General features: G+C 42.3%; 1 protein-coding gene across 1 annotated transcript in view; it reads right to left on the bottom strand.

Annotated features, from left to right (window-relative positions):
* Positions 1 to 26559, bottom strand: part of LOC137037191 (retinoic acid receptor beta-like) — a 695067-nt gene that overhangs the window by 239397 nt on the left and 429111 nt on the right. The window contains exon 3 of the mRNA XM_067410999.1: positions 24218 to 24359. Coding sequence (XP_067267100.1) covers positions 24218 to 24359 — 142 coding nt within the window. The remainder of the gene's footprint in view (positions 1 to 24217; positions 24360 to 26559) is intronic.

Genomic DNA, 26559 nt, shown 5'->3' with positions numbered 1-26559 from the left:
ACAAAAGAATCACATAAAGAGCTCTAATGAGCTGCATAAATAATGAGCTCTTTCAGACAGGTAGGCTGTGAAAAAACCCTCTGTTGATCATGTCTCAAATCTCATCATGGTGTATATCAAACATACAGAAAAACAGCAATACTGTGAAATATTATTACAATTTAAAATAATGGTATTCTATTATATTCTTTAAAATATAATGTATTTCTGTGATGCAAAGTGTCTGAACAATTATGTTACCTCTATGACATTTCATATAGGCTTTTAGCTTAAAAGCATGCACATTTGGAGAAATATTGATGGATTCTCATATGTTTGTCAATTTTCTATACAGAGGAGTAATATTCAGGATTTATTGTCATCACTGAGTGCTGGATACTGTGTTTTCAATTCATCCGGAGGGCGCTCTGCCCCTTTTGTCCACAAATACCTGCTAAAGAAGAATAGGCAATCCAGGAACTAACCAAACTAACAGAGGCCAGAGATCGCTAACTATGGGTATTCAAAACACTTTTCAAGACAATAAATACACGATTAAGTCAATGTAAGCATGTATTGACTGAATTTGCGTCTGAATAGCACTCCCTCCGTGGGCGTGGCCGCATTAGCGGATAATGAGCTGAATCACGGGCTTCTGACATGCCTCTCTTTTCATACAGATTACATAAACACAGAATATTTGTTGACATTTCAACGTTTTTTTAGACAGAAGTCTAATTTTTTTTGTGATTAGTATTCACTAAGTTACAGTTAATTTTCTGAGAACTATCAGATTGGAGTTCGTTCAGAGGGAGACGAGAGATCACACATCATGTTAGTTTTCTTTATTTTACAAAAAGCACAACATTTTGTTGTTGAGTGTACACAAATAATAGAAGATATTCTACAGATTAAAATGGTGTATAACACTTAATTGTATGTGCAACACTGACAGAGTATTTTGAGTCTCTTTCATACTGGTTAGAAAAAAACCGCAGTGATCGTCGACCCGAGGGAGTTAATACCATGAACGAGATTCTTCTCATTCGAAAGCCTCCTGCCAGCTGAAAGGTCCTGCTGAAGTAAGTAAAGTAATACTCAGGAATGGAAAACACCACATGACTGCCTATGCCATCCAGGATGACGGGTCAGAAAGAACCATCCTTCTTCACAGTGCTGCTCAACAGCTTGGCCTCAAAGGTAAACCAGAAGACCTACCGCTCCGCACAGTCAGGCAAGAGCTCCAAGTCCTCAGTGGTGCAATGGTGTCATTCTCTATCTCTCCCCTGTCACAGCCCAAGAAGGTGTTCCACATTAAAGGTGCATTTACAGTCCAGTAGCTGGCTGAACATACACATCCAGTTAAAGCTTTAAGGGAGAAATATCACCACCTGAGGGGTCTTCCACTAAGACATCTAGAGACTGTGCATCCTGTGCTGCTCATCAGGTCTGACTACCCCCATCTGATTACTCCAGTGGAGCCGGTCCACCTTGGACCACCAGGAGGGCCTGCTGCTGTTAAGACGCGGCTTGGATGGACATTGCAGGGGCCCGTGCAGCATCTCCAGTGGGAAACCAATGAACAACACTGTTTCTTTACCTCAACTTCATCTCCTGAGACAGATCTCTTTAAGCATGTTGAAAGACTGTGGCAGATAGATGCGCTACCCTGGCGCAATGAGAAGACCAGCACCAGATCCAAACAAGACCATGAGGCAATCGAGCTCCTTGATGCTAAGATGGTCAGGGTTGAAGTAGATGGGGTAAAGAGATATGCCACTCCTCTATTGTGGGTCAAAAACATGCCACAGCTGAAAGCTCCCAAAGAGGCAGTGATCTCACAGCTGAGAGCTACAGAGAAGCGACTGGTTAAAAATCCAGAACAAGCAGCTGCTTACTCAGCAGAAATCCACAAACTGGAACAAGCAGGCTATGCTGTTAAGCTGGATCAGCATGCTGAACAGGACTCTGCCTACTCATGGTATATCCCACACCATATTGTCCACCACAATGGGAAAAACCGAGTAGTTTTTAATTGCTCCTTCAGCTATCAGGGCCAAAACCTCAATGAGCTGTTGCTCCCAGGGCCAGTACTGGGACCGTCTCTACTCGCTGTTCTGCTCCGATTCCGGGAACACTCCATTGCAGTCAGCAGTGACATATGTGGGATGTTCCACCAGGTCAGGTTGCTTCCAGAGGACAGACCACTGCTGCGTTTTCTCTGGCGAGATCTCAAGGTACAAGAACAACCTAATGTTTTTGAGTGGCAGGTCCTTCCCTTTGGGACCACCTGCAGTCCCTGTTGTGCAGTGTACGCCCTTCAAAAGCATGTCCTTGATCACAGCAGACCTGAAGAAGACGTCAGACATTCAGTCTTGAAGTCCTTTTACGTTGACAATTGCCTGCAAAGCTTCACTACGACAGAAGAAGCTAAAAGCTTCGTCGACAAACTCAGGACCTTACTGGCAGATGGTGGTTTTGAATTGAGACAGTGGTCTAGTAATCAGCCATCAACCATAAAACACCTGCCCTCAGAGTTGAAATCGGCCAGTGCTGAGCTCTGGATTTCTCATGACAAGACAGATACGCAAGAATCTGCTCTGGGACTGCTTTGGAACCATCAAACAGACACCATTTCCTATAGGTAACATCCCACAGAGAGTACTGAGATCACTATGCGTAACATCTACAGAAAACTGGCCAGTCAATATGACCCCCTGGGCTACCTCATTCCATACACCACCAGGGCAAAGCTCATAGTCCAACGCTTGTGATACAAAAAAAGGGACTTGGATGAACCACACCTTCCTCCTGATCTATTGCAAACATGGACAGAGTGGGAGGCAGAGTTACCATCTCTTCCGCACATTGCCTTCCCAAGATCCTACACTGGTCCGGCCAAAGACAAAGAAACAAGTCGGAGAGACATCCACATCTTTTGTGATGCCTCTGAATAGGCATATGGTTCAGTTGCTTATTTAAGGACAGAAGACCAGCAGGGTATGTGGAGGTCTCTTTCCTTACAGCCAGATCAAAAGTAGCGCCCAAAAAACAGCAGTCCAGAGCTTGGTCCAGAAAGCCACTGGTATCAGTGACCATCATTCTTAAAAGGCTCTCCAAGTTCGTGGCCTGAAACGCCACTTCCCTTGGAGGTAAATGGAGATGAGTTGCACAAAACCGGTTTGTGCACACTTGCATGCTTCACAATCAGTCCCTAACCCTGATCATCATAAGACTTTCCAAGAGTTGATAGAGTCCACGGCTTCTCACGGGGCAGCCACCAGCAGCCTGACAGCCAGTGCCTACAGAGATGCTGAAGTCACTCTTTTACAACAATCCCAACAAGAGTCTTTCCCCTTAGACCTTGAACAGTTAAGGGCTGGTAAACCTCTCTCTCATAACAGTCGCTTAAAAGCGTTGGCACCTGAACTTGACAGTGAGACCCAGCTAATTCGAGTTGGAGGTTGCTTACGTCACAGTCCCTACCTTGAGCGAGACACTGTACACCCCACCGTTCTTGATCCAACGCACCCAATCACACAGCTCATCATACAACGTTATGATGCCAAACTCCACCACCCAGGTTATGAGAGAGTATTTGCTGAACTTCGACGCATGTACTGGATTCTCCGTGGTAGGGAAACTGTTAAACGGTTTCAACGGAGCTGTGTAGAGTGCCAGAAATGGAGGAAGAATCCAGAGATCTCCAAAATGGCAGACCTACCTCCAGCCAGACTACGCTTATTCCGGCCTGCATTCTATTCTACAGGTATGGACTGTTTCAGCCCTTATGCTGTCAAGGTTGGTAGGAGGACTGAAAAGAAATGGGGTATCATTTTTAAGTGCTTAACCACTCGAGCAGTGTACATTGATGTCCTACATAACGTTGATACTGACTTTCCTCACGGAACCCCCTTTGAACTCATATCAGATCAGGGTACCAATTTTAAGGGAGGAGAAAGGGAACTCAGAGAAGCCTTTGCAGCTCTTGCCCCTGAACTTCAGGTACAGCTAGCCAGACAACAGATCGAATTCTGTTTAAACCCCCCAAATGCTCCTCACTTCGGAGGTTGCTGGGAGCGAGAAATACATTCTCTCAAGCAAGCAGTAACATGCTCAGTCAGTAACCTTTGAAGTGCTACAAACGGTGTTAGTGGAGTTTGGGGGAATTCTAAACTCAAAGCACTTGGGTTATACTTCCTCTGACATTGCGGACCCAGACCCCATTACTCCAGACTCTCTCTTGATGGGGCGGCTGGATTCCACTCTACCTCCAGTGGTATACCCAGAGTCTGAGCTTATAAGCAGGTGGTGATGGCGCCACAGCCAAGTTCTTGCAGACCACTTCTGGAGACACTTCCTGAGGTTTTACCTTCCTGGTCTGCAAACCCATCAGAAGTGGCAAGGGGACATATCTGACATTCAAGTTGGCGACACAGTGATGATCGACCCACAGTTCCCTCAAGCACTTTGGCCAGTGGGACGAGTGTCAGAAGTCTTCCCTGGGGCTGATGGCAGAGTGAGGATAGTTAATGTTAAGGTGGGTGAAAAGACATACACACGCCCAATAGCACATATTATACAGTTGCCTAGCATTTCTGAGTAATATAAGACTGTACACCAATATGTTACTTAGAGGCCTTTTTTGTAATTGTACAGATTCTGTCCCCAGAATCTGGGGGCGGCTGTTAAAAAGGCCATTATATTCATAAGAATAATATGCCTTCTGGAATAAATGTCTCTCTCTGTTTGCCGAGACTGATTGACACGCAGCATCTAGCACAGCAGCCAATCAGCGCTCACGGATCGACGTGCAGGCGATCATCCTGCCCATAGCGCTTAGTGCAAAGTTGAAAGCGAGTCCAGCGGAGCTCTGACACAGATGCTGAACTTTTCCGTTGTATATATTATATAGTTTTATTCATTGTTCGGGTGTTGTGCGTCTATTGAAAAAAAACCCACACACACAAATACTGAAAACACCCAACTAAGACAACTCTAAAACTTTCTACTAATAACTGAGTTGTTGTGGTGACAAATAAACGGGTTACTCCCATATTTCAGACATCTTTGCCTAAGTCTCTTACCGGACACCCTGTGGCGGGTTTCAAACCTAACCAGCAATATACTCCAATGAGAATGTGCTACCAACAGCTAACTCATTTTTTCACAAAGCATACATAAAACTACAAAATAGACAATTTTGCTAGGTAACAGTGAATAGCTCTTGTATTTGGTGTTGCCTGATAAACATAATTGCAAATAAAAAAAATCTGTTAATTGTGTCTGACTTTGGTCTTTCTCCATGACAAGCAGGTTTCATGGAAAGATCTGTGATCACCATCCTGATAGTAAATAGCATATTGTCCAACTGTTATTGTGTACCATTGTCTACTTTTTCATGTTTTTTTGTTTGTTTTTTTTTTTTTTGCATTTTGTTCAGCTTGTCTGTCATTTTTTTTTTTTTTTTTTTTTTTTTTTTTGCATTGTCTGAACAGATAAACCACATGCAAACACATTTTATGTTTGATGAATTTTCGTGTAAAACAGGCCTTTCAACTGAGGTCCATCTATATCTATGACTGAGCTGCTACATATAGTAGTAGCCAAAAGTGGTCTGGCCTAAGAAAATTGACATCTTTACCCTTTATTCAAATATCACTAAAAAATATGTTAAATATTTTGTATGCATATTGTGTTGCTGTGCTTGGAGTCAGTTGTTTTATTTGTGGTATTGCAATGAAACATGCCAAATTGTGAGTACATACTTCTGGCAGGGTGGTCATATAAAGAAATTATGAACATGTAAATACAAGAGAGAACCAACAAATTATTATTAACTGATTCTTTTGTTGTCACGCTGTGGCTGTATAAATAAAGTCACGATGAAGGAGAATACAAAATGAACAGTCTTTAACCCTCTGAGGTCTGAGCTGTTTTCTGGGCCCTGGAGGTGTTCTGACATGCTCTGACATTTGTGTTTTTTTCTGTTACTAGTGACATTTTCATGGCTAAAGTCTAATTACACTGTATTCAGCACAAACTCTGCTACAATAATATATCAGCAGCATGTATGTAAAAGTTTGTAGTTTTGAGATAATGACATTTATGCGTGGTTTGTGAAAAAATATGTATTTTTAAGTCACTGAAATAAGGCCACAAAACCCATACTGAATATTTGTTCACAAGACTTTTGAAAAATGTATGATGTAGGCTATAATTTTTGCTTCAAAATGATGTGAAAATCATCCTTACCACTGTTGTATTATATCAAGAAAATGCAATTACCCTGCCTCCTTGGTAAGATTTTGGATGTCTGTTGCTACACATTTGGCCAATGTATTAAATATTAGGCATTGCTTACAATATTATTGTTATTTATATTTGTTTGTTTCTAAGAAATGTATTATACTGTATGGCCAGAGATGTACAGTTATTGTTTGTGCCTGTCCATGAGAAGGAGGAGCAGAACTGGACTGCAGCACACAGAAGTGTGTGCGGTTTTATGTGTTTGCTCAAGGACACAGAAAACTGTGGTTCTACTCCTAGAACCTTATAAGGACATCAGCCATCTTGGCTGAGTTTACGGGAGTTCAAGGACACAAAAGCCAGACAGCTTGCACCTGCAAAGGCCTTGAGAAGAGTCTGGAATCTTTGGGAAAGTTACAATGTCTGTCAATCAAGAAGATAACAACGTCTGCGATAAACAACATGAGTATAAAAGACTGATGAGTTGATTGCCTCTTCGGATACTGATACATCAGTACCCCCGATGCCTAGAAGCCCACAGCTGAGGACAAGAAACCCCAAGCTGAAGATGGGAAGCCCAGAGCCGACTACACCTTTGACTCGAGTGATTACTGTATTTTATACTTTAATGATGGAGTTTAATTTGCCTTTACATTTTTGTTTATTATAAAAGTAACCAATTAAAAGAAATTTAATTGATTACAAAAGCTGCCTACCTTAGCTTGATTTATAGTGTTTTAAGACTTTGAATAAGAACATACCACAGAGGAGTCCTCTGACCAAATTGTAAGTAATTTAAAATGCTTATAATTTAGGCTAGACTCGACTTACTTTACCTAACCTGAGAATAATAAATAATAAGGTTAAAAGGTGTTAAGATCAAAATACACACACTCATTCACATTAAACAATAAACTGATTTAAAAAGACATTTTTTGTGTCAGAAGGCTGTATGCGGGGAGGGTGTGAATTATCATGAATAATAATGTGTTTCCTGGGAAGACAAAGACCCTCCCCTAATGGGCCTATCAGCTGAATAGGACTGCGATGCAACAAGAACAAAGAATGTGAGGAGATTTAAAAGAATGGCTTTTTAATTGAGTGTATTTTATTTACAACACAACATAATCCAAATATACATAACGAAGGCCAAAGAGGCACATCATTGAGCATACTGATCTAAAGACAGAGACTTTAACAGTCACACACCTTTGCGCCATTCCTGAAACAGTTCCTGTTTAACATATATGTCAGTGGCATCTGGTTCCTGTAAAAAACGTCTTGGGTTACGAGTGTAACCCTTGTTCCCTGAGTAAGCGAACGAGACGCTACATCAGTGACGTGATGGGAATCCTCTGCATTTTTGTGTTCGTGAAGCACTATTGTATCCAACCAATGAGAGAACGTGACGTCAGAGGCGGGCGACGTCGCGGACCGGAACCTATAAAGCATGCCCGGAAACAAAGAACGCTAGCTTCTGTGATATGTCTGAAGTAAGCGCTCCAGGCATGCTGGAGGTACGGCAACATGACGTAGCGTCTCGTTCCCTTACTCAGGGAACAAGGGTTACACTCGTAACCCAAGACGTTCCCTTTCGTGGGATCTATCGACGCTATGTCAGTGACGTGATGGGAACGCTGTCCCAACTACGCCGTGCCTCCGAGTGCCTGCCCAGACAGCAGGTGACTCCGTGCCAGATCCGTTTTCAAACCGGCAAATCCGCGTTACAGTCACCTCCGTTTCACTGCTCTAAAACGGATCCAGCCCGGTCCCGGTTTCCATGGGCGGGAACAACAGTCGCAAAGCAGATTCGACCCGTATCCGTGGAAACGAGCGCGCAAATTTTTTTCTGGAGTTTAGAAGAGGAGGCAGACACAGACGGTGCTCGGTCGGTATCCTACTTCAAAAACATCACCAAAGTAAGTCAAACTGTTCTATTAATGAATTAATTTCTTATTAATTATATTGTGTACTCGTTGGCTTAAAGTTTAAACTTAAGGTTTGGACTTTTTATTGCTTATTAGATCGGTATTGAATCGTAATGTTATAGTTAACTCTTATGTTAGCAGAGGGCACGCTAACACGCAGACAATCCAGAGGATTATAATTATATAACTGACAAATTTTAACTGCTTTAATTTTCAGTTTTAACTGCGTGGTAATGCTAGTGATAAGCTAGTGTTAACTTAAGCTAGCTAAGGCCTAACGTTACCGCAGACCCGTACTTTACAACAAGGGTTCATTTCTTAGTTTATAACATGAACTAACCATTAACATTATATAGTTATTTGTTAATCTTTATTAACGTTAGCTAATAAAATACAGTTGTCCATTGTTCATGTTACTTCACAGTGCATTAACTAATGTTAACAAATATAGAATTTAATGTATTTGTAAATGTTGAAATTAACATTAACAATGATTATAATTATAATACATCATTTATTATAATAAATGATGTAGAAGTGGTTCATTCTTAGTTCATGTCAACTAATGCTAAGTAATGATATAGTCTCTTCTCCTAACCAAGGCTGCATTTATTTAATCAAACATACAGTAAAAACAGTAATATTGTGAAATATTATTAACCTGCATTCTATAGTAAAATATAATTTATTCCTGTGATCAAAGCTGAATTTTCAGCATCATTACCCCAGTCTTCAGTGTCACATGATTCTTCAGAAATCATTCTGATATGATGATTTGATGCTCAAGAAACATTTATGATTATTATCAGTATTCAAAACAGTTGTTGCTTTATAGTTTTGTGGAAACAATTATATCATTCAAACATTTGTGGTAAGATTAAAAAAGAGAAATTAATACTTCATCAAGGATACTTTAAATCGATCAAAAGTGACAGTCAACCCTAAATGACAACATTTATAACAAAAAAAATTCTATTTAGTAAATTTTGTAATAAACTTAATTCAATTAATTAACTTAATTAACATTTTCTAATCATCAAAGAATCCTGAAAAAGGTATCACCATTTCCACAAAAATGTTAAGCAGCACAACCATTTTCAACATTGATAATAATTGGAAATTTTGCATGAGCACCAAATCAGCATATTAAATGATTCTGCTAAATTTAAATTATTATTTAAATTCTTTATATACCTGTTTATCCTTTAACTGATCTACATTACAGATGAGATTTCAATCAGGATTCAGGAGGTTATTAGTCTGGAGGTTGGAGATGTTTACTGCACATATATATATATATTTTTTTCTCAACAGGAGCTGTAAGGAATAACCAGTCCTCTACCAGTGCAGCGGATTCTTGCCTTTGACCGTGGCGGTGGCCAGAAGGAACGTGTCAAAGCCAAAGAGGCCTTAACTGAGGTAAATTTCAGATAGAACCAGCATAGTGGCGGGTTGTGTTTCATCACCATACCATTACAATAAGCAATAGTAGCTGACTTCATAAAGAAAAAAGGGGCAGTTGAGTTTGTATTGTCACATGTTAGTGTATGCCAAGCCCAGTTGCAGCACATTTATTTTTATAATACTGTACAGTATTATCTCTACATTTAGAGATTATTTTCTGTGGACTGGTCTTGTCTTATCTTTTTAGAAAACATTATACGAAAAGCATTATATTAATATTTTGAAGACACTTCATATTTAGTTCAAATTGTACATGAGAAAAGCATAAGGAGAAATTTACAGATTTTTTACTTGGATACAACGGTGAAAAATGTATATAGGAGAACAGACTTTTATCACAATTATACATACATGAGTGAATTTTTTTTATTCTGGTAATTTTAAAGGATTAGTTCACTTTAAAATCAAAATTTCCTGATAATTTACTTACCCCCATGTCATCCAAGATGTTCATGTCTTTCTTTCTTCAGTCGAAAAGAAATTAAGGTTTTTGATGAAAACATTCCAGGATTATTGTCCTTATAGTGGACTTCATTGGTTCCAGACATACTGTATGTCCCATGCCTTCCCTATTCAACTTACAGAAAAAAACAGAATTGGCGCCGCATTCGTTCCGTAAGTAGAATAGGGAAGGTGTAGGACATACAACGTAAGCTTTTTAAAGAATTAGGAAAGCGGAAGCACGTACAAGATGATCATTTGTGTTTATAAAGCATATACAGTTGTTGTTGTTTTTTTTTTGTTTTTTTTTTTCGAAAATGACCGATTGTTTCGCTAGATAAGACTCTTATTCCTCGTCTGGTATCATTTAAAGCCCTTTGAAGCTGCACTGAAACTGTAATTATGACCTTCAACCATTTGGAGTCCATTGAAATCCACTATAAGGAGAATAATCCTGGAATGTTTTCATCAAAAACCTTCATTTCTTTTCAACTGAAGAAAGAAAGACATGAACATCTTGGATGACGTGGGGGTAAGTAAATTATCAGGAAAATTTTACTTGAAAGTGGACTGATCGTTTAATTTGCAGCAGTTGTTTAAAGTTGGTGTTCATTTGTGTGACGTAAATAAGTGTCAAATTTCAGCCAAAGCAGAGTGATAAGACCAATAGCACTAGATTTCTTTGGTGTGCTTTAACATAGATTGAGAAGGGGAAATTGAAAGACAAAGTACACAGCCTGTCTGATGTGTCAAAGGCTATGTTCACACTGTCGGTCTAAATACAATTATTGGTGTATCCGATTGGAATCTGATCATGGCATGAGAAAGTGACATAAACCATGCAAAATCTGATCAGATTGGTCAAACTGAAACTGATTTCCAGAAATTACATTTGAATATGATTTCAAACCACATATGAATGTAGCTCAAAGCAGATTAGTAAAAATCACATGTAATTTCATGTAATTTGTTTTGTGGTTCACACTTTATGATCACATTTCAATCGGATTTGCGCAAAAATCGGATTTGGACTGACAGTCTGAATGAGGCTTACATCTCCACCAATTGTGGAGTCAGAATTGACTACACATAGCAATAGTAGAGGCTCATAAAGACGAGCCTCACAACTGTCAGATTCTTGATTTACTGGGACATTTACATGAATATCTAACAGCTTTCTTATTTTTTTTTTTCTGCAGATGCCTCATGGGAATTAAACGGCACATATGAAGTGGTTTGTAATACCATGGTTTTCCGACCTGTCCTGATTGGTTCTTGATATGTTTATGGTTCATTATATGAAATTATTTTTTGTATGCTTTTTTTCCCCCATTTCTTCTATTTTTTTCTTCTTAAAATATACATTAAGAAAAGTCGTGAGATTGTTTACCTGTTCATGTATCAATGTTTTAAAGGATAGTTCACCGGAAAATGAAAAATTGCTGCTAATTTTCTCACCCTCAAGCCATCCATGATGTAGGTGACATTTTTTCTTCAGTTTACACAAAAGATTTTTAGCGTGGTCCTTGGTGATTCGTATAATGCAAGTCAATGGCTACTGTCACTTTGAGATACATATACATAACATATTACAGGCCAAACAAAGTTAATACCTGTGACTGATGCTGACGTTACATTGAGGTCTTATGAATCATCCGGAGCCACATGTATTCTTTTTGTCTTGCCTGTACATGTTTTGCGTTTCAAACGGACTGTAGCCATTGACTTTTATATTATACTTCTATTTTATACAAATCACCAAGGACCACATTTTCAGCTAAAAATCTTCTTTACTGATAGTAAATTAATGGTAAATTTTCATTTTTGGGTGAATGATCCCTTTAAGCTTAGTGAATATGATGTAACTGTGACTTAAATGATTAGTTCATTTTCAAATGAAAATTACCCCAGGCTTTACTCACCCTCAAGCTTAATACTTTAATATATCTCCGATTGTGTTCATCAGAAAGTCATATACACCTAGAATGGCTTGAGCGTGAGTAAAGCTTGGGGTAATTTTCATTGAAAGTGAACTAATCCTTTAAAGGGATATTTCACCCAAAAATGAAAATTCTGTCATTAATTACTCATCTCATTTTGTTCCAAACTCTTAAGACTTTCTTTCATCTTTGGAACGCAAATGAAAATCGTTTTGATGAAATCGGAAAGATTTCTGTCTCTCTGTTGACAGCTACACAACTACCTCTTCTACACTTCTATGAACTTCAACTACAAAGTTCATAAAGAGATCACCAAACTAATCCATATAAATTGAGTGGTTTAATCCAAATTGTCTTGAATTTGGATTAAACGATCACTTTATATGATGAACAAACCTCTTGCTGATGCTCAAGCGTGCTGTATAACATAAGAATGAACCTTATAGCTTCCCTTTACCACAACTGTCTCACCGGCCCCCGCTCCCTCTCCTCCTCCCTCTCATTTCCGTCAATAGAACCAACGTGACTTTTACAGGAGCGGGAGCGGGGGCCGGTGAGAGGACTTTTCACGAGTGAAGATATTACTGCGCCAAGTCAAAGTGCTCCCGAGCACTTGCTATGGTATTCCGCCATACAATATAGTTATCCATTTTACATGCTTAGAAAAGCGCAACGTTTTGTTTTGTGTCACCGTCCTAGGCTGAGTTACACTACTCGAGTAACTGTATTTAAATAGGGAAAACGTGGAGGTGTTTGGTAGCTTCTCTGCTTGGCCCCTATTGAATGAACTGGGCTAAGCTAAGTGCTAACAAAGTTTTGCCGCAAGACAGAGCGATTTAGTGCACGCACTGAAACGAGAGAGGTATGTATCAACTCGTCTTAGTTAAGGGAATAACATAGTTTAATATGAAAAAACGGTGGAGTATCCCTTTAAGCTTCAGAGTGGTAGTTGCATAGCTGTCAACAGGAACAGAAAGCTCTCGTATTTCATCAGAAAGATCTTCATTTGTGTCCCGAAGATGAATGAAAGTCTTACGGTTGTAGAACAAAATGAAGGTGAGTAAATAATGACATTGTTTTATTTTGGGGTGAACTAACACTTTAATGGCAAGTAGAGACACTTAAGTGTTTTGTATAAACTTTGAGTACTTGTGCAAAAATGATCTAAAGAAAAAGATTCACTGTTTTGCATTGTTTTGTGTATTTGTTTTAATATGCCAAATAAATAGAAGATGGATTAAAAGATAAAGCCCTTGATTATGTCAAATTGACTCTGTCCAATTGTATTTTGAATGTATGTTTACTGTAAAGTAGTTGCTAACAATAGATTATAAGGTCGTATTTTAGTGTAAAAAAAAAGTGTTCAGTACATTAATTGTCTATAAATCTAAATCAGTACTTTAAACTTTGTATTGCCTAAGTATTTCATGTTAAAACTTAACAGAAAAAATATCAGACAATAAAATACTTAATCATGTATATGAGAAGATTCTTGAAATTCTAGATTTGTATACTATTTAGAGGGGGGAGGGGGGGGGGTACTGTATACAAAATGAGCTGGCCCTGATCCGGCACGGTTCTGGACCAGATCCAGAACAGAGCTGGACCAGATCTGGCCCACATTTGGCCCAAATCGGCATAAAGGAATCCACATCTGGTCCGGAGCTGGCCCAGTGCTGGTCCAGATGAGGAAAAACGGATCCGTGCCGGTATTGGCCCGTTGTGCCAAAAGACACCGGCCCAGGTCCGTTTTACGGACCTGGGCCAGAACTTAAGAAGTGTCTGGGCCAGATCTGGGCCAGATGATTTTTGCTATCTGGGTGGCTACTATCTTGTAAAACCCAAGCACCCGGAGTTCTACTCACATTAAGATTATAAAATCTGATGAAGGTGTGCTGGGATGACCATCCAGCAGCACCACAAATATCAGCCAAGGAAACCCCTGACATATGAGCTCTTGAAGCAGCCATACCTCTCGTTGAGTGTGCCCTGACATCCAAAGGGCACGGGTGCCCTAGGGCTTTATAAGTCAATGCGATGGCCTCAACCACCCATTTACTCATCCTCTGCTTGGACGCTGGGCCCCCTCGACTCGGGGACCCGTAACATACAAATAGTTGGTCTGATTTTCTCCACAGGGCAGCTCTGTGAACATATGCGTCCAATGCCCTCACAGGGCACAGCAGATTAAGTCTTTCCTGATCCGGTTTAATGAACGGAGGGGGATAAAAAGCCTCCAAAATGATAGGACCTGGGACCCTAGTGGGGACCTTAGGAATTTAACCAGGCCTTGTATGTAGAAAGGCCTTAACCATGCCTGGTGCAAACTCTAAACATGATGGTAAAACCGAAAGAGCTTGAAGGTCCCCTATCCTTTTCAAAGACGAAATGGCCAGTAAAAACACAGTCTTCAATGTAAGCATTTTATCTGACACATCTTCCAAAGGTTCAAAGGGCGCCTCAGCCAACCCTTGTAACACAATGGCTAAATCCCAGGTCGGAGATTTTGGGTGTACTGAAGGCCTCAGCCTGAGTGCGCCACGAAGGAAGCGAATGACTAAGGGGTCTCGACCTACCGAGACACCACCCATAGACACGCCTCGGCCACGTCTGTATCATGGCATCCAAACCCAGAGGAGCTGGATGCCTCAGAGAGTACCACAGAGGGCATTGAGTTGACTCCTCTGTGGCAAAGAGATTGACTTCCGCTCGACCGAATGTTTTCCATATAAGCTCCACTACCTCGGTGTGAAGCTTCCATTCCCCCGGACTCGCGCTCTGCCTCGACAGAGCGTCCGCCCCCATATTCAGATACCCCGGAATATACGCTGCCCTCAGCGAGAGTAATTTCCCTTGGGTCCACAGGAGGATGCGACTGACTAATTTGCATAGTGGACGAGACCGCAATCCCCCTTGGTGATTTATGTAGGAGACCACCGTAGTGTTGTCTGTCTGAACCACATGATGGCCCCTGAGGTCGGGGAGGAAGTGCTTCAGAGCCTGAAACACTGCCAGCATCTCTAGCCGATTTATGTGCCAAGAGAGCTGGTGTACCTCCCAACGACCTTGAGCTGAGCGACCACTCATGATCGCTCCCCAGCCCGTGAGGGACGCATCTGTCGTAAGCATTACGCGACGACATGAAGTTCCCAACACAGGTCCCTGGGACAGGAACCAAGGTTTTTTCCACATGACCAGAGCACGAAGGCATCGCCGCGTGACTTTGATCATGCGAAAAGGATTTCCCCTCGGAGAAAACCCCTTGGTCCTGAGCCACCACTGTAAGGGTCTCATGTGCAGAAGGCCAAAAGTAACAACGTTGGATGCAGCTGTCATCAGACCCAACAGTCTCTGAAACTGTTTTACAGTGAGTGACCGGCCTAACTTCACCCCATTCACGGCCCCGAGAATGGACGTCACACGAGCGGGAGACAATTGCGCCCGCATCGTGATCGAATCCCAGATTACCCCAAGATAGTTGGCAACCTGACTCGGAACCAGCACACTTTTCTTGGCATTGAGCCTCAGCCCAAGCTTCTTCATGTGCGACAGCACAACATCTCGATGTTGAGCTGCCAGACGTTCTGTTTGAGCTAAAATCAACCAATCGTCGATATAGTTCAGCACGCGGATGCCCTGGAGTCTCAGAGGAGCCACGGCTGCATCCACGCACTTCGTGAACGTGCGGGGTGATAATGATAGGCCGAAGGGAAGAACCTTGTATTGGTATGCTTCGCCCCCGAAAGCAAACCTGAGGAACTTCCTGTGAGAAGGATGGATGGATATGTGAAAATATGCGTCCTTCAGATCTATCGCCACAAACCAGTCCTCGGATCTGATCTGTGGAATAATCTGTCTGAGTGTAAGCATTTTGAACTTCAACCTCTTTACAGATCGATTTAGTATACGTAGATCTATGATCGGACGCAACCCCCCATCCTTCTTTGGAACAATGAAGTAGCGGCTGTAAAAGCCCGACATTTTGCTGGGAGAGAGAACCCGTTCTATAGCCCCTTTTTGCAAAAGCTTCGTAACCTCTTGTTCCATTACCAGAGACTGCTCTGGAGCTACTACTGTGTGAATCACTCCACTGAACCTGGGCGGACGAGAACTGAACTGAATTCTGTAGCCCTGTTCTACCATGAGCAGCACCCATTTTGAAATATTCGGAAGACGTTTCCATTCCCCCAAAAATTCTACTAAGGGAACCAGCCTCTCGAGACTGGTCTCTGGTGTTTTTTGAGCACTTGGCTTGTTTATCTGGCGCGGCGCACCGGCAGATAAGCGAATCACGTGCTGGCCGATCCTCCTCGAAGGATCGATGGGGACTGCTGTGCCCTGTTGCACACTGGGTGGCAGGGTTGGCAGAACAGCCCCCTGAGGGCACCGATGGGGAACGATAGAAATTAATCATCGAACCCCTTCGGAGGGGACTGCCCTCAGAAGCCCTGACCCATGAGCGTCAGGATTTCTTTTGGGAAGCCTTCCGGGAAATGATGACGGTCCTCAGATCCGCCCTAACCCCGGAAGGCTTCAGCTGTGCAGCACGCTCCGGTCCCCAAGCTTTCCGCGGGGGAGCACGGGCGGCCACACTAGCCTTTTGCTGGGACCTGTGTCCCGAGGAGCCGGCTGTCGGCTGAGGCTGCCCCCGCCCAGCAGCCTCAGGGGGATGAGATTTTCGGGGGAGGAATCTCTGGAACGCCGCTTTCTGCTTTTTCGCCTCCTCGAACCTGTCGACGACAGTGTTAACTGCGTCACCGAACAGGCCCTCGGAGGAAAGCGGCGCATCCATAAGGATATGTTTGTCCTTGTCTTTGATATCAGCAAGATTGAGCCACAGATGTCTCTCCGTGGCCACCAGGGCTGCCATAGAGCGGCCTACTGACTTGGCCGTCTCCTTGGTGGCACGGAGAGCTAAATCTGTGGCCTTCCTCAACTCCTGAATAGTCTCAAAGGTAACCTCCCCACTTTCGTCAATCTCCCCCAGCAGATCAGCTTGGTATGCCTGCAGTATTGACATTGTGTGCAGACATGCCGCAGCCTGACCCGCTGCCGAATAAGCCTTGCCCACCAGATTCGATGTTTGCTTTAGAGGTCTGGTGGGCAACGTCGGGGATTTCGGGGACGATGCAGACTCAGGCGAGAGATAGCTCGCAAGCGTCTCCTCAACCTGAGGCATCGCCCCATAACCATGTTGCTTCAGCCCAGTGATGTTGCTGTACATTGATGTCTGTGGGCTGAAGACACGGTACTGCACTGGTCTATTCCACGACCTCGACACCTCGGTGTGGAGGTCAGGAAAGAACGACAGTCCCCGACGCTGGGGTAGTGACCTAGCTGGGAGGAAGCGTTCATCCAACTTGCTTTTAACTCTAGGAACGCTTTCCTCCGCGGGCCAGCTTATATTCAGTTTTTCTACTGCCCGGGTCACTACCTCCATAAGCTCCTCATGGGCTGGAGATGAGGATGACGGTCCCTCATCACCACCCTCGACACCTTCAACATCAACCTCTTTGGAGGAAAATATATTCAGTGTCGGTGCCTCCCTTTGAGGGGAAGAAACCGCAGCGCATGCTTCCACCACCAAAGGAGAGACACTAGATCTAGTAGGTAAGGGGAGCGATAAGGCAAAGCCCGTCTCTCCCCCCTCTGCTAGATCCATTTGTGAACCCCATGAGTGCAGCATTCGCTGTGCCTCGGCAGCAGTGGGACCAGACCCGCGGGGAACACTCGCCGCGGCGCCCTCCTCAAAGAGCGCCCGGCGTGAGCGCAGCGCCCTGAGAGTGAGCCGCTCACAGTGCACACAGACAGCCCCCTCAAGAGCTGCCTGTGCGTGCTCAACTCCCAGGCACTTCACACAAATCTCGTGTGTGTCCCCTACCACGATGAATCGCGGACAGGGAGGCGCACACTTAGTGAAACCCTGGCTTTCCGTCATTATTTTATATATATATGTATGTGTCTTATTCACTTCAGGAAACTCTTGTCCTCAGATGAAGAGATCACTTTTTGGTGAGACAAACAACAGTAAATAAGACAAACAAGATACAAATAGCGCTTGCTGAAGACAACAGAAGCTAGCGTTCTTTGTTTCCGGGCATGCTTTATAGGTTCCGGTCCGCGACGTTGCCCGCCTCTGACGTCATGTTCTTTCATTGGTTGGATACAATAGTGCTTCACGAACACAAAAATGCAGAGGATTCCCATCACGTCACTGGCGTAGCGTCGATAGTTCCCACGAAAGGGAACAACAACAAAACAACTGTGAACATGCTGATATCAGAAGCAACTAGGGCTGCATCTAATTGTGATTTTTCTCGTTAAAATTGTGATTTAAAATTCACAAAAATTATAAAGAACACCAGGTTTGTTGTACCCACTTGTTGGGCTGCATAAAATAATAATAATAATAGTTTTACTTTACAGAAAACGTTTATTTTTGGGGGCAAAAAAGCAGGCGGCCTATTACTATAAATCATTATAAATATTATATATGTTTAATTCATACTGGAAGTTGTAGGGCACCTCATGCAGAAAGTCCAAATATGCCTCAAAGAAGTAAAATAACATGCTGTTCAAGGATATCCATAATACAACTATCACTGTAGCTGAATAAAAAGAAGAACACAATATGTGAGAGTATATCGTTTATCTGTGTTCTTCAAGCCATGTTGGATATTTTCATTAGAATAATGTATATTTATGATGCAACTCATTGCATTAATTAGAATACTTCAAAATAATATACTGTCTGCCTCATTCTATGATAAGAAGCCACTTCAGATCCCAAATGAAAATTATTTCATAATGATTATAATTATGACCAGGGCTTGACATTAACTTTTTTTGACCACCAGCCACTGTGGCTAGTGGTTTTCCAAAGTTACTAGCCACTCAGCATTTTCACTGGCCACAATTTTGCTGTTGTGGAATTACATTTTATATGATTAAAGTTGACTTTGGCATTCTTAAAATTACTTGACTTTGAGTCATTTTACATGATCAGCTAGATTTAAAACCCTTTCAAACTTTCAAATGCAGATTAACCACCTAAATCAAGACTAGGCCTTCATGGTATATCAGCTTGTATGTAGGGGTGGACAGGGGGTGGGTAATATGACCATAATATGATACATTTTATAATTGTATAAGTTATTTTTGTTAGGCTATATAAAAAGAACAAAGAAGCAAATTAGCAAATTACAAATACATTTGTAAATTAAATAGCCTAAACTCTTTTTAAGATACAGTAGGTTTATTTGACATTTATTTAACATCTTTTGTTGTTTGATTAACATTAATGACATACAGATATTTAATTGGGCTGCTGAATGCATGTACGTAATATACTGACACATATCCAGTTTTTACCCACCTGTTTACAAGCCATAACCGACTATCCATGTGAGATGCTCCAGACGATGGACATTATGACATCTGTGTGCTCATGTATTTGACCATTTGACCATTCAGGCGCAAGGAGATCTGATCATGCGTGCGACAGAGAGAGAGCACACTCGAGAGAGTGCTTCTGTTGTGTGTCATTCAGCTCAATTCCGTCGATCCCGCCTTCACTAACTGCAAGTTAATCGATAACGAATTGTGATCGGATTGTAATTTGTGCTACAACGAGCTAAGCTACCTTTCAACCCGCTAATGTGGCTAGTGGGAGTGGCTGTCTTACCCACCACAGCTGAAATCTACCCGCATTTGGCGGGTGTTAATGTCAAGCCTTAATCATGACGTTATGAAGTGAGCGTGTTTTGCTTTTCAAATGCACATCGTAAGTGACTTACAAAGTCACAAAGTGACTTACAAAGTCACAAAGTGACTTATAAAGAACATTTACTTTATGAAACATTATTGTTTACTTAGCACAATATAAACATATATGTTTGAGCAGATATTCACGAACGCAGTATTTCACAGTAAACACTGTCTAAACATTCTAACATGTTACAGTTTATGTAACAATAACACATTGGCTAATGTAAGTGGGAATAAATGACTTACCTCCGCTGGATATCAATCGCGTTCTTCTTCTTCCGAGGTAAATTTAAGGTAAACTCACAGCATGTATTCCAAACTAGATGAAAAGCAGAGGAATCATGATGAAGCTGATGCTTTATTTTGAGGTGATGGGGGCATTTACAGGTTAGCGTGCGTCACACATGGACGATTTGCATGTCAAAGGCTGTGCTGCACGTGGGTGTGGTCACATTACAGATAATGAAGCCAGGCAGAGAAGACTGTACCTCTCGTTAGTTTCATAAGGACTACGTAAACAGAATATTTGTTTTCACTAGGACTTACTAAATTTAAAAGTAGACACTTCAAACTTTCTAAAGACATATCTATCATGTCTGTATGATAAGTATTAGCTGTTTCAGATCATTATTCAGACATGTTTCAGAAAGTTTCTCGCTGAGACAGAGACAGCTGAAAGCGCACACTGTTTATTTTCTTTATTTTACAAAAACACAAGATTTTGTTGTTATTTTGTGTACACAAATAAAAGTAGACCCTTTATATTTTATAATGATGTCTTACACTAATCTGTATGGCCAAAAATGACAGAGCATTTTAAGTTGTTTCTGCTCTTATGAGGAAAAAAATCCAGCAGAACTCAGAGGGTTAATAAATCCATGTAGGAGAAACACAAGGAAAACAGGCAAACACATCCACTAAACAACGACAAGACCAGACAAAAAATAAGAATAACAACTGAGGGTACTAATGAGCTGATTAATTAAGAACAGGTGAACTGAATGAGAAAGATACAGACTTGAAAACTAAGTCACAAGAACAGAAACAAACATAAAGCATAATCCTAACATTACGCCCCCTCTTGAAAGGTGCGTCCTCCCGGGGTGGACACTCAGACGTAGTCGAGGAGACACAGAGCGCGGAGCTGACGGTTCATGGAGACTGCAGTGCAGCCAGTGCGACTGAGGACAATGGTGGAGCTGGCAGAAAGGCAGAGCCCGCTGGAGCCAAAGGGATGGAGGGCAGAGAAGCAACCAGGAGACAGAAACTCTGCACTGGAGCAAGGGTGACGTCTGACCAAGGCAGAGACGGGGGAACGAGGGAGCCTGGTGGAGCTGGTGGGATGACGGGTCATGGTGGAGCCGAGTACCGGGGCTCTGTGGCTGGAGGCAGAGATGGGGGATCCTCACGATCAGGTGAAAATGGGGACTGTTAGACCAGAGGCGAATCCTCCACATGCAGGGGGCCAACTGTGGATGAGCCGAGGGAACAAGCGAAGGAAGGGCTGATGAATCAGCTGGATTTAGTAGAGGAGGTGGAAGAGGGAGTTTGGGCAGCCACTCTGGAAACACAGGAAACCCAGGACTGAACGGGACCTGCGGTAACGGGGCATTTAAAGGTATTATTTCCTCAAATAAATCCGAAACATTAGCCTAGTCCAAATTTAGCTTATTCACAGCAGCAGGGAAGTGGCAGATGGTGAAAGCCAATCCGTTATGAACCAGCACCCGCTCCACAAATGCGGCAAAATCCTCCTTTGAACCACTCACTGGAAGGTGTGCCTTGGACTTGTCTAGTCTTTTGTCACATATGTAGCAGTATAAATGAGTTTACAACCACGGAGCATACAGAATCAACAGACTTGGACTCAAGGCCGGTGCACCTCCCGCCGCTCCCTCACGGCTCTCAACCGCCCTGGTCGCCACATACCCCCATCGTCCCTCGCAGGCCGGGGGGGACTCCCGAGACTGCGCTCTACTCCCCCCCGGGGCCTGTCTCGGCGGCTGCAGCACTTGGGGGTAAGGACAGACGAGACGAGAGAAAGGAGACGGAAGCAATGGGAGCGACAGGACGAGAGAGGGGAGAGAGGAAAAAGAGAAAAAAAAAAATTCTGGGTCCGGTTCCCAGACACACTGCCGCTCGGTCCTCAGCCTGCCAAGAGGCTCTTCCTCGCGGTGTCATGCGGTGGCACTGGACGCTCAGTGGACGGCCCGATCCTCGACCGCCTTCTGGCGGCCGGCGATGGCTCCTCCGGTTGAGGGCAGCCGGCAGCGAGTCCCCGTCCCCTGCTCCTCCCCTTCATGGTAGACGGCAGCAGGCTCCGGCCCACGGCGGACGGAGGCGACTCCTCCGCTCCCTCCTGGACGGCAGCCACCCCACCTCGTCCCAGGAGCATGGCATCCGGGTCTCCGTCCCACCTTTCACAAGGCTCCATTACCACCGCCTCAGGCAGCCTCTCGCGGTCTACACTCCCGCGCTACCCGAACTCCGCAGCACTGCGATCCCCCTCAGCAGCGAGGGCACTCCGACAGCATGTCCCTCCTTCCTCCCGGGTTTCGGCACCAATGTAACACGGTTCGTAAATATGGGAAGAAGGAGGTGGGAACCAGCGAACAAAACTTTACTTCAAAATAAACAAATACAAAACGAAAGTAATGCCGGCAGACCCTCGCGGACGTCTGCCGGCCACACAAACATAATAAAACATAAAATAAAGTCCAGGCCTGGTCCTCTCTCGTCCTTCACGGTCGTCCCTCCTCCTTTTATGCTCCCGGAGCTCCTCCGTGAGAGACTCAAGGCCGGTGTGCCTCCCAGGTGATGCTCGTTATCACTTGCGTCACCGGCCTCGCACCGTTCCCTCACGGCTTTCGCCCGCCCTGGTCGCCACATCCACGTAAAAGAAACATAAGGAGAACAGGTAAACATATCCACTAAACCAGTGTTTCCCAACCCTGTTCCTGGAGGCACACTAACAGTACACATTTTTCAAATCTTCCTAATCAAACACACCTGACTCAACTCATCAGTTTCGTTATTAGAAACTCCAAGACCAGAAATATATGGTTCAGAAAAGGGAGACATTCAAAATGTGTACTGTTGGTGTGCCTCCAGGAACAGGGTTGGGAAACTAAACAACAACAAGACCAGACAAAGAACTGAACCAAACAGGGAGTATACCAGAACAAATGAGGGAACTAATGAGCTAATTAATTAAGAACAGTTGAACCGAATGCGAAAGACACAGACTTGAAAACTGATGCAATCAAACAACGGCAATAATGTGTAAAATGCAAACTGCTTTAGATGACTTGAATGGCAGTATTCTGAATTTAAAGCAATGATGCGTACATCTTGCCACAGTGGTACATTTGCAGTTCGACTCCGGGTGAAAAAAGTGATACACTGGAATCCTTGTGAACTGTAACATTGTTTTTGTCCATTTTCAAGTGAACACATACATACTTAATTAAGTAACCACTCAATGGGATAATGGTTCATCTAAGAAATCATTACATATAGATTCAGATGAAAAACTTATTACATATAGAATATTATCCAGGTTCAAATAATCACCTTTCTTTTTGTTTTATAACCCCAGAGCAAAACTATTGTACAAATGTTGCAGTTTTATGCCTTAATGTTTTTAAGTTCTCAAGTCATTTTTCTGTAAGGGTTTTGAGTGGGATAAACGTTGAGCTTAGCAATTAAATGAATTTTTTGAGAAAAAAGTTTGTGCACTCAAAAGCTGTCTGGTTTCAGGCAGGTATAGCTTCAAAGCAACCAATCAAATTGAACATTGACTAAAAGAGGAAGTAAGCTTGAGACATTGTTGAGATCTACTTTGAAATTCTAGAGGAGACACATGCGAGTTTACTATGGTCTTATTCTCATGAATAACATGTGCTGCATTTAATCTCATTGCTATCTAAGAGAAGCAATTGCGATTATAAAGAAATTTCAGTTGTTCTTATTTTATACAGGACCCCATGTCACACTGAAACAATTCTCATGTAGGATGATGTTACCATTCTCAAAAAGTTTTACACCTAGTTATAGCCACTGCACAAAAGAATTCATTGGTGAAATTGGGGTGAAATACAATATGGGACAGTGCACTAAACAGGGCTACCAACACATCTCACCTCTGACAAAACTGCTGTGACTTCGCATGAGTCGAGTTATGAAACCACAGCATATAAAAAAGGACAAAACAGTTAAAGCTCTTAAATGAATCTCAAAGACAAAGGGCACAGCATTTTATTGACAATTGCATATTACAGTGCAATATTTTTGGTTACTAAATCACTTACAATGAATAATATCATTGCTGATAACTCCACAGTTTGAAAGTTGATGGAAAAGGTGGGGGAAAAATATGTATCTGTTGAAGGGACAAACTCCTGAGATGAAGTTTTGTATATGTATTGGATAAAGGTTTTTAACACTTACATTCTTTAGACATCCCCACAGCGAAGCACTTCTGTAGCCGGCAGTATTGACAACGATTCCGAGTCACCTTGTTGATAATACAGTTCTTTTCCCTGTGACATGTGTACACCATGTTCTTCTGGATACTTCTACGAAAAAAACCCTGTGGAGAGAGAGAGAGAGTCTTGATTTTGTGGTCTAGAACTTGATATGGCTCTGCCCTGCTGAAAATCTGGTTGAAAAGTATCCCCAATAAACTAAAGGTGATAATTACCACAGCAAAGTTGTTATAGAATTTGAAAAAAAAAAAAGGAAAAAGAAAAGAAAAAAAAGAAAAAAGAAAACATGGCTCTGCATCTAAATTTTGGCCAACTCTTGGTCTGGATCTGGGCCTTGAGTTGTTTAGTCTTGGTCTGGGTCTTAGGGGGTCTGGTATTGTTCTGGGGGTTAGACTAACTAACAAAGCATGCAACACACACAACAGTGTCTAATCCAGTGGTCAAGAACCAATGGCTTGAAAGCGACATGTGGCTCTTTGACAAAATTCATGTGGCTCTTTGACAAAATTCATGTGGCTCACCAGTTGTCCCTTCCTCCACCAGATCACTAGATATCACTTTCCTGCAGAAAACGCGAAGCTAATTACAGTTATTTCCTTGTACAGCCTACCAAAGTTAATGAAAAGTCAATTTACAGTAATATTTCAAATTGTCCAATTTTCTGTGCGCAACACCAATGCGAAACCACTTATGTTTTTATGGCTATGCTCACACTGTTTGGAAATGACAACCACATTTACTTACAGATCAGATTCCCGAAACATTCTGTTCACACAGCAGCTTACAGTAGCAGCTTGAATTCTGTATAAACTAACAACTAAGTCACAAGTCCATATTCTATTAACACTCTGAGGTCTGACGGTATCGCCGGTGATACCACCGGGGTTTTTTTCTTATCAGTGTGAAAGAGACTCAAAATACTCTGTCAATGTTGCACATACAATTAAGAGTTATACACCATTTTAATCTGTGGAATATCTTCTTTCATTTGTGTACACTTGTGTACACAAATGTTGTGCTTTTTGTAAAATAAAGAAAACAAACATCACATGCGTGATTTCTCCTCTCCCTCTGAACGAACTCCAATCTGATAGTTCTTAGAAAATGAACTGTAACTTAGTGAATACTAATGACAAAAAATTACACTTATGTCTGAAAAAACGTTAAGATGTCAGGTTTTAAAACATATAAGTCAAATCGAAAACAAACCTTCTGTGTTTATGTAATCTGTATTAAAAGAGAGCCATGTCAGAAGTCTGTGATTCAGCTCATTATCCGCTAATGCGGCCACGCCCACGGAGCGAGCGCTATTCAGACGCAAATTCAGTCAATACATGCATTCATCGTCTCAAGCATGTATTTATTGTCTTCAAAAGTGTTTTGAATAGCCATATTTAGCGATCTCTGGCCTCTGTTAGTTCCATAGACAGTAAAAGAAATGGACACAGCGACCCCATTGGAACTCAATTGAGTCAAGTGAAGCCCATTTTTAGCGATTTTTAGCACTTCCTTTTCTGACGCGCAGACTCACACTAAGCTTGATGACGTCAGCAACCTGTCTGACAGATGTAAATCTTCTAGTAGCTGTGCGTGCAAACTGCCATCGTTAATCTTGCAGAGACGGCGAGCTTGAGCGGGGAGTTCTTTGGCGTGAGTGAGCAGGAGTAAGTATTCTGATTAATTATTTTGTATAGTATTTTGAAATGTAACGCCAGTACGCCATATTAAGATAATCTCCCCGATTGCCTGCGAGCTTCTCCTCATGTCTGTACGGTAATTCCGCTACTGTGCGACAGAGAGTCGAGTGGTTATGACTCAATCGTTAGCTTATTTTTACAAAAACTGTTTCTATGGGGCCATAATGTAACATAGAAGGTAATGGAGCCCTTTATACATTGTCGTGTATCTTTGGAAATAAATAATGGACAAATGGAGTCTTTAAACGCCTCAGATGTAAAGTTATTCACTGTCAAAGTGACGCCAAAATGAATGGGAGTCAATGGGGATGCTAACGCAAGTGAAGTTCTGCTACAAGATGGCGGCACCCGGCCGACTTCAACTTCCGGTCGACTTCCTTGGGCACTGGTTAGTTCCTTGATTGTCACGTGATATGCCTCTTCTTTTACTGAGGCTGTAGCGATGTACAGTTATTAATCAATTTATGGATGAAATATGAATATCATAATTCAGAAAGCTTTATGACGTTCATATATCGACCCAACGGGGAATTAAACATATATGGTGAATTAACTACAACGAATTATAATCAATCACATATATGATTAGTTCTGGTTGAATAATTAT

The sequence above is a fragment of the Chanodichthys erythropterus genome, chromosome 15, assembly GCF_024489055.1.
Source record: "Chanodichthys erythropterus isolate Z2021 chromosome 15, ASM2448905v1, whole genome shotgun sequence".
Classification (NCBI taxonomy): Eukaryota; Metazoa; Chordata; class Actinopteri; order Cypriniformes; family Xenocyprididae; genus Chanodichthys; species Chanodichthys erythropterus.
This window is presented reverse-complemented; position numbering and strand designations above follow the sequence as displayed.